The 12,000-nt window shown below is 46.7% G+C and overlaps 1 protein-coding gene across 3 annotated transcripts in view; it reads left to right on the forward strand.

Annotated features, from left to right (window-relative positions):
• The first annotated feature begins 1,745 nt into the window (after positions 1-1,745).
• Positions 1,746-12,000, forward strand: part of LOC144518801 (FHF complex subunit HOOK-interacting protein 2B-like) — a 14,907-nt gene continuing 4,652 nt past the window's right edge. Inside the window, exons 1-11 of one of the 3 annotated variants that reach the window (XM_078251722.1) lie at positions 1,746-1,925; positions 3,952-4,030; positions 4,173-4,258; positions 5,546-5,632; positions 6,901-7,005; positions 7,334-7,453; positions 7,537-7,698; positions 8,933-9,132; positions 9,370-9,466; positions 9,543-9,622; positions 10,316-10,472. In XM_078251722.1, the coding sequence (XP_078107848.1) occupies positions 1,875-1,925; positions 3,952-4,030; positions 4,173-4,258; positions 5,546-5,632; positions 6,901-7,005; positions 7,334-7,453; positions 7,537-7,698; positions 8,933-9,132; positions 9,370-9,466; positions 9,543-9,622; positions 10,316-10,472 (1,224 nt within the window). In that variant the 5' untranslated portion in view covers positions 1,746-1,874. Of the gene's footprint in view, positions 1,926-1,999; positions 2,155-3,951; positions 4,031-4,172; positions 4,259-5,545; positions 5,633-6,900; positions 7,006-7,333; positions 7,454-7,536; positions 7,699-8,932; positions 9,133-9,369; positions 9,467-9,542; positions 9,623-10,315; positions 10,473-12,000 lie in introns of those variants that run through there. The other 2 variants (XM_078251724.1, XM_078251725.1) reach the window with 2 other exon arrangements.

Below are 12,000 nucleotides of genomic sequence, written 5' to 3' on the forward strand. Positions count from 1 at the left end.
TCCTCCCCCCGACACACCTGAGGTAACTCTACCTGTCCAACCCCTCCCCCTCCCCCCCCCGACACACCTGAGGTAAGTCTACCTGTCCAACCCCTCCCCCTCCTCCCCCCGACACACCTGAGGTAACTCTACCTGTCCAACCCCCTCCCCCTCCTCCCCCGACACACCTGAGGTAACTCTACCTGTCCAACCCCCTCCCTCCTCCCCCCCCCCGACACACCTGAGGTAAGCTCTACCTGTCCAACCCCTCCCCCCTCCTCCCCGACACACCTGAGGTAAGTCTACCTGTCCAACCCCTCCCCCTCCTCCCCCCGACACACCTGAGGTAACTCTACCTGTCCAACCCCTCCCCCTCCTCCCCCCCGACACACCTGAGGTAACGCTACCTGTCCAGCCCCTCCCCCCCGACACACCTGAGGTAACTCTACCTGTCCAACCCCCCCCCCTCCCCCCCCCCGACACCCCTGAGGTAAGTCTACCTGTCAAACCCCTCCCCCCCGACACACCTGAGGTAACGCTACCTGTCCAGCCCCTCCCCCTCCTCCCCCCCGACACCGCTGAGACACCCCTGAGACCCAGAGGAGGGAGGAGACAGGTAGGGTTACCTCTCAGGTGTGCCAGGTAAACTAGTATATATCTTTTGTTATCGTTAACATGTAACGGTCGTTCTTCTTTAGTTCTGTTTGGTATATTCAACTCAATGTTCAATTTGTTCAATAACACAAAGTTAGAAATGATTAAAACTCAACACTCAGTTTGTTGAGTTTAATCAGAACTGAGAAACCTTTTCACTCCGTTTATTTAAGTTATATCAAGATATTCTACAGCGTTATCACGTATCTCCTCATGCCGACTCTGAAATCCTTTTACCTGACACACCTGAGAGTAACAGGTAACTCCACCTTTGAGTCTCTTTGTGGTAGTTTAGTGTCTCTTTTCCACATGCTGTATCTGTGTCTGGAACGTTGGTAAAGGTAGAGCAGATAATAAATAAATAACTAAGAAAGCTTAAAGACTAAACTTACAGATAAAGAAGTCTGACTACAACCACTAGTCTATCGCCATGTGTTGCGCAGGTTAAGACGATAACAAAACGATGTATTGTGCAGCAGAGTAGAAGTCCCAACCCGACATACACTGACTGACAGTGTACGCCACTCAAACATGAACCTTCATATAACATATAACGTACATTTTATTAATAGCTATTTCCCTCCTGGCGGCCGGCCGACATCACTCACAGACGGTGATGTTGCTTATTCTTACAGAGTAATAGATTACATTATATTTAGTTTTCATCATCATGGACCACAGATGTTGATTCCTTCCAAATCCAAAGATCCTTTACACTTCCTGTCCTACTTACTACTATTCCCATGATACCTTTGTGAATTAAGGGAATATCCTCCATGACGCACCTGAGTGTGTGTGTGTGTGTGTGTGTCTGTGTGTGTGTGTGTGTGTGTGTGTGTGTGTGTGTGTGTGTGTGTGTGTGTGTGTGTGTGTGTGTGTGTGTGTGTGTGTGTGTGTGTGTGTCTGTGTGTGTGTGTGTGTGTGTGTGTGTGTGTGTGTGTGTGTGTGTATGTATGTGTGTGTGTGTGTGTGTGTGTGTGTGTGTGTGTGTGTGTGTGTGTGTGTATCTCTGATTACTACGCTTTTATTCCTTCATCTCAGATAGAAACTCTTATTCTGAAAATAAGTGCTGTAAATCCATTCGGACAGTTCTTTTATTTTGAAATGTCTCCCGGATGTTTATGTGTCCAGTCTCCGCCTGACGCGCAGCGCTCAGCTGTTAGTTTAGTTTAGTTGTCAACATGTCTCAGTAAACCGGTACTTTACCGGTACTTTACCGGGTTAACGGACAGGTTGTCACCATGGAGACGTTCAGTAAGCTGAGCAGCATGCTGCTGCACGCGCTGGAGACGGTGAGTTAGCGGCTAGCTTCAGCTAGCTTCTGTTAGCTTCTGTCAGCTTCTGTAAAAAGTGACGTAAGTTACAGAAACTGACGGTGGAGGACAGACAGGTACTTGTCTGTGTCTCCGGACCGGAAGTATACCGACGGCCTGTTGTTTACTGACACACAAACAAACTCAACTACTTTGAAGTTGCCGTGACGTGGAGCTAACTGCGGCTAAAGCTAACAGCTGTTTACCTGTGAGTAGGAATGTGTTCAGACAGGATGAATCGATGACAGATCTGTCCGTGTTACCAGAGATGGGTCTCGAGTCTGAGACTCGGACTCGAGTCGCACTTAAGTCGCACAAACAGCTGACTTCAGACTTGACTCGGACTCGACCCAAAAGACTTCAGACTTGACTCGGACTCGACCCAAAAGACTTCAGACTTGACTCGGACTCGAGCTTCGAGGCTCGTCAACAACCTGTTTTCATGCAGTTATTGCTTTTTAAATCAAAATGTATTCATGTATTTCTATTTTCTTTTATTGGAGCATATACGGGGGAACATATGACGAGCTGCATGTCCCCGGCCCTTTGCCATGATGTGTAACGTAACACATGTACCTATGTGCTCACACATCAACAAATACATTGCCGATGGCGACACCAAGTCCTCCTGGAGTTGTGCCTTTTGTCATTAGTTTAGCTTTCAGTAACTTGGTAAACAGAGGCAGTCAGTGTGCTAATGCTGAGAACAGGATCATTGTATCTTATAGTTAGTGGTTGCTGAGGCTCAGACATCCATGGCGCACAGGAGGCGGGACGCACGGATCCATCTCCCCAGGAACAAACGCTGTCGGGGGGTAAACTCATGTGATGCGTAGTTGATCCCGTGGATGATTTGTAGCCTATTAAGTGAACAAGGTGTACCTGGTCCACCAAACACTGGGCCGTCTTCACTGTCTTCATTCTGAACATATTTCTGTTGCTGTAGTCCTGTTTACTATTTCATGATTTCATCATGCGTGGCAGCGGATCACCTGCCGTGGAGACGCTGGTCTCACTAACCTCTCCTCCTCTGAGTCGGGTCTCCCTCACGCTGGACTCAGTCTCACTGAGCCTACTAACACTTAGAAAATACATGGCATTACATCAGTGAGTTCATACTGCTGATTGTGTGTAATGTGGACTGACCCTGAGATGCAGGTTGTTCTGTAACTGGTGCTGACACTTTTCTCTTGATTTCCACTTCGACATTAGACATTTTTTTGAGTGAAAGAGACGTTACATTTAGCATATATCACCACAGGTAACAAGCTAACCATTGCTAAGTGTTAAGGCTGGGAACAGGACCATTGTATCTTTATAGTTGTATCCATATGATGTGACAGCTTTAGGTTAATATTTCACCAGGTCAGAGGTCTAGAGGGACGTGTTAGACCCCATAACGTTATCCTACACCTGATGTTGATACTGGACTGTATGGATGGAGCTACAGGACATGTTATGATACTGGACTGTATGAATGGTAGCTACAGGACATGCTATGATACTGGACTGTATGGATGGAGCTACAGGACATGCTATGATACTGGACTGTATGGATGGCAGTGTTAGGGACAGATCAGATGGCCAGAGACTTGAGACTTGACTTGGACTTCCAAAAAATGACTTGTGAACATCTCTACGTGTTACATGACGATGTAATGCATAACAGGTACAAAGTAATAGACATAACTAAACAGAGGGGCAGATTATATATATATATATATATATATATATATATAATTCATGATGATGTCACGGGTCACTCTTTTAATAACACTGATCAACATGTTTATGACGTCACTCTTTCATCCGTTTAAACATTGGAAATATGAAAATGAGATAAATGTTGAATTTGTCTGTCTCTCTCTACCTGTCTGTCTGTCTAACCTGTCTCTCTAATTTGTCTGTCTGTCTGTCTCTCTATCTGTCTGTCTCTCTAACCTGTCTGTCTGTCTATCTCTCTACCTGTCTATCTGTCTAACCTGTCTGTCTGTCTGTCTGTCAGAGGGAGCCGACAGTCGAGCTGTTGGAGTCTTTCATCGATCATTGGAAAGCAGTAACCAGTTATTACATCCAGACCACAGGTGACCTATAACCTGATTAATATCATCAGCCAATCACATTCACACATTCACCACCTGACTGTCTGTGTGTGTGTCTCTGTGTGTGTGTGTGTGTGTGTGTGTGTGTGTGTGTGTGTGTGTGTGTGTGTGTGTGTGTGTGTAGATGACAGTCGTCCTGTCAGACAGACAGAGATCCCGTGGCGTCTCAGACAGATGTTGGACATCCTGGTGTACGAGGAGAAGCAGCAGGTAACTTAATACAGAGTCTAAATACTAAACTATATATATATATATATATATATATATATATATAAAATAATAGGCTGTTCAGCCCAAATGATTTCAGATGCCTTGAAATGGCATCCAAAGCCTGAACGACGTGGGAAAAAACAGTCAACTACCATTCGAATGGATCGAAGAATAGACAAAATGGCAAAGGCTCAACCAATGATCAGCTCCAGGAAAACCAAAGAAGACTTACAGTTACCTGAGAGTACTGTTAGGATCAGAAGAAGGCTATGTGAAGCTAAGCTATCAGCTAGAAGCCCCCGCAAAGTCCCACTGCTGAAAAAAAGACATGTACTGATAGGCTGAAATGTGCCAAAGGACACATTGACTGGCCAAAGGAGAAATGGAGCAACATTCAGTGGACTGATGAGAGCAGAATGGTTCTTTTTGGGTCTCGGGCCGCAGACAGTTTGTCCGACGACCCCCATGCACTGAAGTCAAGCCCCAGTACTGTGAAGACAGTGAAGCATGGTGGTGCAAACATCATGTTATGGGATGTTTCTCATACTGTGGTGTTGGGCCTGTTTATCACATACCAGGGATCATGGATCAGTTTCAATACATCAGAATACTTGAAGAGGTCATGTTGCCTCATGCTGAAGAGGGAATGCCTCTGAAATGGGTCTTTGAACAAGACAATGACCCCAAACACACCAGTAAGAGAGCAGAGACTGATGTTATGGAGCGGCCAGCCCAATCCCCAGACCTCAACCCCATAGAGAACGTGTGGGGTGACATCAGAAATGCTGTTTCTGAGGCTAACCCAGTACTGCAGAGGGATTGTGGGATGTAGTTCAATGGTCCTGGGCTGGAATACCTGTTCACAGGTGACTCCATGCAACACAGATGTGGAGCAGTTGTCAGAAATAATGGTTATGCCACTAAATATTAGTGCAGTGATTCAAAGTGAAGCCAACCCTCGAGACATGTTTCAGTTCATACAGTAAATGTTTGAGTTTGTAAAGAAAAATGCAAATACTGCTGTTTTTTTGAAGAGCCTAATATTCCTTTTTCTTCACTTTCTGTAAAGATAGAACACAAACGTGATCAGTTTGGTCTTGTTCTGATGTGGAGATGAATGTTCAGCGTTCCCAATGCATTGATATTATGGAATTAAAAGATATTCAGAGGATGTTGAGCATTATTCACTTTTTTAAACACACTGCTATTATTCTGAACACAACTGTGTGTATTGATTAATGTAATGATGGATGTATTTATGGATATGTTGTTGTTGTTGTTGTTCAGCCAGTGGTGGAGGAGACCGGAGCGTGTCTGGAGTATCTGCTGCAACACAAACTACTGGAGACGCTTTGCACTCTGGGAAAAGCTCAGGTAACAACAGACCTCCTGATGGAAAGGACTCTACTCACACTTTATTCCCTCTCATGGTTACATCTCCCCCCCCCTCAGTACCCCCCCAGCATGGTTCCCTCTCATGGTTACATCTCCCCCCCTCAGTACCCGCCCAGCATGGTTCCCTCTCATGGTTACATCTCCCCCCCCCTCAGTACCCCCCCAGCATGGTTAACTGATCATAAAACTCAGGCTATGCTGAGGGTTTTTGATATAGACAGATTAAATGTTGACATCAACACATTCAATATCAGATTCCCTATGCCATTCATTTGGTTTGCATTTCATAGTACTTTTCACATATAATAAAACTCCCCGTCCCCTCCCAAGATCTCCGTCTTTCCTAAAACATCATATCCTGGCAATAAGGGCCTCCGGGGAGGAAGGTCTCTGTCAGTCCGAGAAAATCAATATTAGAATTTACAAGCAAGTTTTCCAGTTGTTTGGTTGCCGTACTCCCAATATTTAGATGCCCACCAAACAAGCCTTTAGCTCTGCATCGAGGGTCCCACACAGTTCACGCCTGATTCAGCGTCTGGAAAAACTTTGCGCTGCGGTGTTTTTTCATCACGGGATTCCTAGATCTGATTGAAGGCGTAGTCGATGTTAGGCCTACATCACAACGGTCCGGTATGTTTCGGGACTCACCACTGGAGATGCCAGTATTCCGCTCCTGCAACGAGATGACCTCCCCAACACTGCCGCCGAAGTCCGTCGCGCTTTACACAGCCCTCCGCTGCAGACGCTCCGAGCCAGCGGCCAACGCCACCCCAGAAGACTCCACCACAGCCGGCAGCCCAGGGCCAATGGCCAACAAAGGCCCCCATCCGAGCTACCGGCAGCCACGGCAGCACAGGGGGTGAGTGGAACTAGGCCATTGATCGAGTACCGAACGGAGGCTGCCAGGGGAGTGGAGGGCAGCGGTAGTCTGGGCCCAGCATTGGCTACGAGCAAGTTGTTGAGGAGAGTTGCAGACAGGGCGCTTTGAAGGACGCCGGTTTGTGTTTTCACTGTTGGTTGCGGTCCAGGACTGCGTTCTACGTCACCAGCAAGAAGTAGTAGCATGGTGAGTTGAACGAGCCCGTGGCGTGGGTAAGATGGCATTTCACCTTTGCGTATCCATTGTTGTTGAGGTTGGAATACAGCAGGTGTTGGCTACTGCCAACACAGGTGTTTTCTTTTTTAAAGCGATGTTCAGTACCCCCCCGGCATTGTTCCCGCTCATGTTTACATCTCTCCTCCCTCAGTACCCCCCCGGCATGGTGCAGCAGGTTCTGCTCTTCTTCTCCAAGTTCCTGTCTCAGATGCAGAAGCCTCTGCTGCAGCTTGTCAGCGTCTACAAACCTGTTCAGGTAGAAAACACCACACCTGTTACTTTAAATCACTTCAGACACACAGACAGACAGACAGACAGACAGAGAGAGAGAGACAGAGACAGACACACAGACAGAGAGAGAGAGAGACAGACAGAGACAGACACACACACACACAGAGAGAGAGACAGACAGACAGACAGAGAGACAGACAGACAGAACTGAAAACCTGAGCTTCTTGCTGGAGGTAAATATAAATGATGAAGGAGACTGAAAGCATCTCCGCATTTATCTAGAGACAGACTGGAAACATTGTGCTGCGTTTTGATGATGTCACTATCTTACATCATCTATGCTCCGCCCCCAGAAGCTGATTCGTCTCTGTGCACTTCCTGGTTCCCTCACAGAGAAGGAGGAAGCTCAGTTCTTATTGGCCGTCTGCTCCAGAGTGAAACAGGATCCGCACGCGCTCAGATACGTCTTAGAGGTAACTGGCAACTTCACTGACAGGAAGTGAGTGTTTCTGTCTCTTCTATCGACCTTCATCCGTCACTGTATTTATACTTTCAGTTTGTGGACCAACCAGCAGCCAGGATACCAGCCTCTGACCAATCACAGCCCTGCACACAGGCCTCCAATCACAGCACAGAGTCACAGGATTCCTCTCCCTGCAGCCCAGTCCAATCAGAGAGGGGCCTGCTATCGGTTCTGCTACAGCTCACCAACTGTCAGGTCAGTTAACTGGTTCACTACGGACCGGTCCATTTACAGTCACTACGACTACGGACTGGTCCATTTACGGTCACTACAACTACGGACCGGTCCATTTACAGTCACTATGACTACGGACCGGTCCATTTACAGTCACTACGACTACGGACTGGTCCATTTACAGTCACTACGACTACGGACTGGTCCATTTACGGTCACTACAACTACGGACCGGTCCATTTACAGTCACTATGACTACGGACCGGTCCATTTACAGTCACTGACTACGGACGAGAAGGGCGTGATTCTGAAGTGGAGGTTCTGCTGCAAGAAGTTAACGAAAAACGAGACCTCACATTAGGTAGCGTCAGCGGTGGATAAGCAGCTAATACTACTGATGCATGGATGCAAATACTCAGAGAACGCTGTATCCAGAGAAGTAGAAAAGAAATGGTTTGATCTGCAATCTGAGGCAAAAAACTGTTATTTTTATATATATATATATATATATACACACACACAGCGTTCCCCACTAACATGATTGATGTGAACTGAAGGCAAGTTTATTGATATAGGCCTAGTAGAATTCATTCACACTTTACAAATGAGCAGCAGTGTGTATTTATTAAAACAAACGTATAATTATGTGTAAAATAATTAGTTACAAAATGTTAGCTACTTGTTTTGTGCAAACATGTCAGCTCTCACGTGTGCGTAGATGCTGTTCTTACCTAAGAACAAATCCCAAATCAGAAAACATTGGTGAATGCCAGAATCAGGACGTTTTGGTGAATGAGGCCCAATTCCTCCGTTTAAAAGTAAAAGTCTAATACTGTCCTGAGACCTTTTAGCTTATCTGAACGTGAGTAATGAGTAAGGGGGCCAGTTTGTAGTGATAGCCAAATGAAGCTTCATGAAGCCCACTAGATGGCGCACTCTGATCAACAAAGGGTTGAGAATACACTGAATTGCAATGCCTTAGGCCTTTCTCTTAGAAAACCAAGAGCGCCATCTAGTGGTCTCAGAAAATAAAGAAAATGGTTCAGGAAGCTTCATTTGGCCATCATTACCAGTTTGTTCATTGCTGACTCGTCTCGTCGTGTTAAATCATCGCCTGAATGAATAATGTTCTCTGATTAGGAGCTCCACATGGACACTTCTCAGCCCCTCTACAGTCCCCGCAGGCTGCGTTGCTTTTTAAGTGATGTATTGTAGTGATGTGTGACCACGGTTCTGGATACCTGTGTCTCCTCAGAGGCGGGCGGTGTGTCTGACGGCCCACGAGTGTCTCCTGCTGCTGGCTTCTCTTCAGTCAGACTCTAAAGGGGAGTTTCTGTCTCATCACACCCAGCTAGGAGAGCTGCTGGCTGGGAGGCTGCAGCAGCTTTACTCCCTGCTGCCTCTGGAGGGGCTCGATACTGCAGAGCTGCAGAACTGGACACGCACATCCTGGAGGTACACACACACACACACACACACACACAGAGACACACCCACACACACACGCACACACAGAGACACACACGCATGCACGCACGCACGCTGTTCTGGAACATGTTATAGTTTTATTTTTATATATATATATGGTATATGTTCAGGGTTAGACCCAGAGATGTTACACCTCCGTCCTGAAACGGGCCCCTGAACACACCTGCAGAATCAGTCCTGCTGACAGCTGTCTTCTCTCTGCAGCGCTGATCTGCAGTCAGATTCACCAGCTTCTGATCACATGACCAGCTTCTTCTCCTGGTTGGACTTCCTGGATCAGCTGATAAGAGAAGCCCCTCAGGTACACACACACACACACACTCACACACACACACTCACACTCACACAGATTTCTCTAACAACATGTTTCCATTCAGCAGGTGTTAGCAGTGAAGCTAGCTCAGAGTGTTCATCAGCTCTGGTTGTTGGACGTTCTTCAGCCTCAACTGCTGCATACGTAAGTACCTCTTCCTCTACACAATCATTCCATAATAACATATTACACACATCGTGGGTAGCTGCATCACATTTAAATGTTTTAAGCACTTTTGTATAATGTTTGTGCCAAAACAGCCCTGAGTCCTGTCACATGACTATGGACCCCTATGTGCCCCTATAGTGCACAGCTGGGGGGGGGGGGCGCCCAAATCTGCATGTGGAGATACACAATTTGTGTGTGTGTGTGTGTGTGTGTGTGTGTGTTTCTATCCTGGTGGGATCCATGTTTTTCCTGATGGATCTTTGTGTGCCCTAGTGGTCAGAGATGGTATTGCGGTGTGTGTATTTGTACTGGTGGGGTCATTTATAGTCCATGAGCCAGGGGGGTTGATCGGTATCATCTGGGGGACAAATGCTATCATTGTTTTTTGGCAAGGTATACACCCCTAGTACTAGAAAGATCCCGATAGCAGTGCAGGGGTGGTAGCGAAATCACTTTTTTTCAGCTCATGAAGTCACTAACCCCCTGAGATCAATCTGGTGTATATCAGGTCCAGACTCATGGTAGGACATTGTCAATGTTCTATAATATGGTGCTGGGTATCGTTGGAAAGGGGACCTTTTAGGCTTTCATTCATGCGTGCGTGCGTGTACAGGATAATAATAAAGTTTACTCTGTGTGTGTGTGTGTGTGTGTGTGTGTTTGTTTCAGGTGTGAGCAGCAGGTGCTGGTCTCCACCTCCGTCCTGTGTGCGACTGTCAGACTGGTCACTTCCTGTTCTCTGCTGGATCAGCTGGTTGACTTCCTGCTGAGGACGCCCTCGCTGACGGAGCTGCTGCTGCAGCGCTGCGACCACATCTCAGACCAGGTCAGACCACATCTCAGACCAGGTCAGACCACATCTCAGACCAGGTCAGACCACATCTCAGACCAGGTCAGACCACATCTCAGACCAGGTCAGACCACATGTCACACACACGCACACACAGACACACGCACGCACGCGCACACACACCCACAGACAGACAGACAAAGTCAGTTTAAAAAGTTTTTCGTCAGATTTTGAGAGGCGTTCGTCACTCACCCCCTCGTCATGTCCGGGTTAGCTCTCCACCAATCAGATTGGTCGTCCACCCTCCGATTCAACAAGTCAGGTGGGCCCAAATGAAGGCTGACGGTTCCTCGGACTGACGACAACTGATTATCGGGTTGGTGTCGGGGCCTTTAGATGATGTTCTGCTGTAGCCGAGAGTTACTGTCATAAAGTAGAGATAGAATAGAAGACACTTTATTGTCCCCAAGGGGACGTTTGTCTTGGACATAGAGCTACAATCTTATCACAACACAAACATGTCACAGAAAACCATTCTGAAATCAACATAAACATGAGATCAACAAAGCGTCCTATAGGACACAGCAGGAGGACACAGACAACACGACAGCCTGAGAGTGAACTGTAATTAGTGCTGTTGGAGTCGATCAGCTTGATGGACGTTGGGATGAATGATAGCTTTAGTCTGATGGTTTTACATCTGGGCACACGGACTCTTCCCCTGATGGCAGGAGTTCATATTCAGGACAGAGAGGCTGCAGGGATTCTTTCAGCTTGTTTTCTGCTTGTTGGAGATGATTATGAACGGGTTCGTTGATATCGTACGAAAACAATTCCTTTGATATCCTATGAAATGAGGCGGCCGCCGGCCGGTCACGTGACAGGGCGCCTACAGCCGGCTACAGAGCTCGTTTCAGAGGCCATTACTGTTGAGATTAGCCGACAACAACTGAGCATCATGAGTTGAGTATCGTCACCAAAAGGACTAGTTTAGATGAGAGAAAAGATGGTGGACATGAACACCTGTTTCCTGGTGAAAGTCTTGTGTTTTCTCCTTAACTTCTCCAGGACATGATCACCTGTTTCCTGATGAAAGTCTTGTGTTTTCTCCTTAACTTCTTCAGGACATGATCACCTGTTTCCTGATGAAAGTCTTGTGTTTTCTCCTTAACTTCTTCAGGACATGAACACCTGTTTCCTGATGAAAGTCTTGTGTTTTCTCCTTAACTTCTTCAGGACATGAACACCTGTTTCCTGGTGAAAGTCTTGTGTTTTCTCCTTAACTTCTTCAGGATATGATCACCTGTTTCCTGATGAAAGTCTTGTGTTTTCTCCTTAACTTCTTCAGGACATGAACACCTGTTTCCTGGTGAAAGTCTTGTGTTTTCTCCTTAACTTCTTCAGGACATGAACACCTGTTTCCTGATGAAAGTCTTGTGTTTTCTCCTTAACTTCTTCAGGACATGAACACCTGTTTCCTGATGAAAGTCTTGTGTTTTCTCCTTACCTTCTCCAGGACATGAACACCTGTTTCCTGGATGAAAGTCTTGTGTTTTCTCCTTAA

The sequence above is a fragment of the Sander vitreus genome, chromosome 5, assembly GCF_031162955.1.
Source record: "Sander vitreus isolate 19-12246 chromosome 5, sanVit1, whole genome shotgun sequence".
NCBI classification, from domain to species: domain Eukaryota; kingdom Metazoa; phylum Chordata; class Actinopteri; order Perciformes; family Percidae; genus Sander; species Sander vitreus.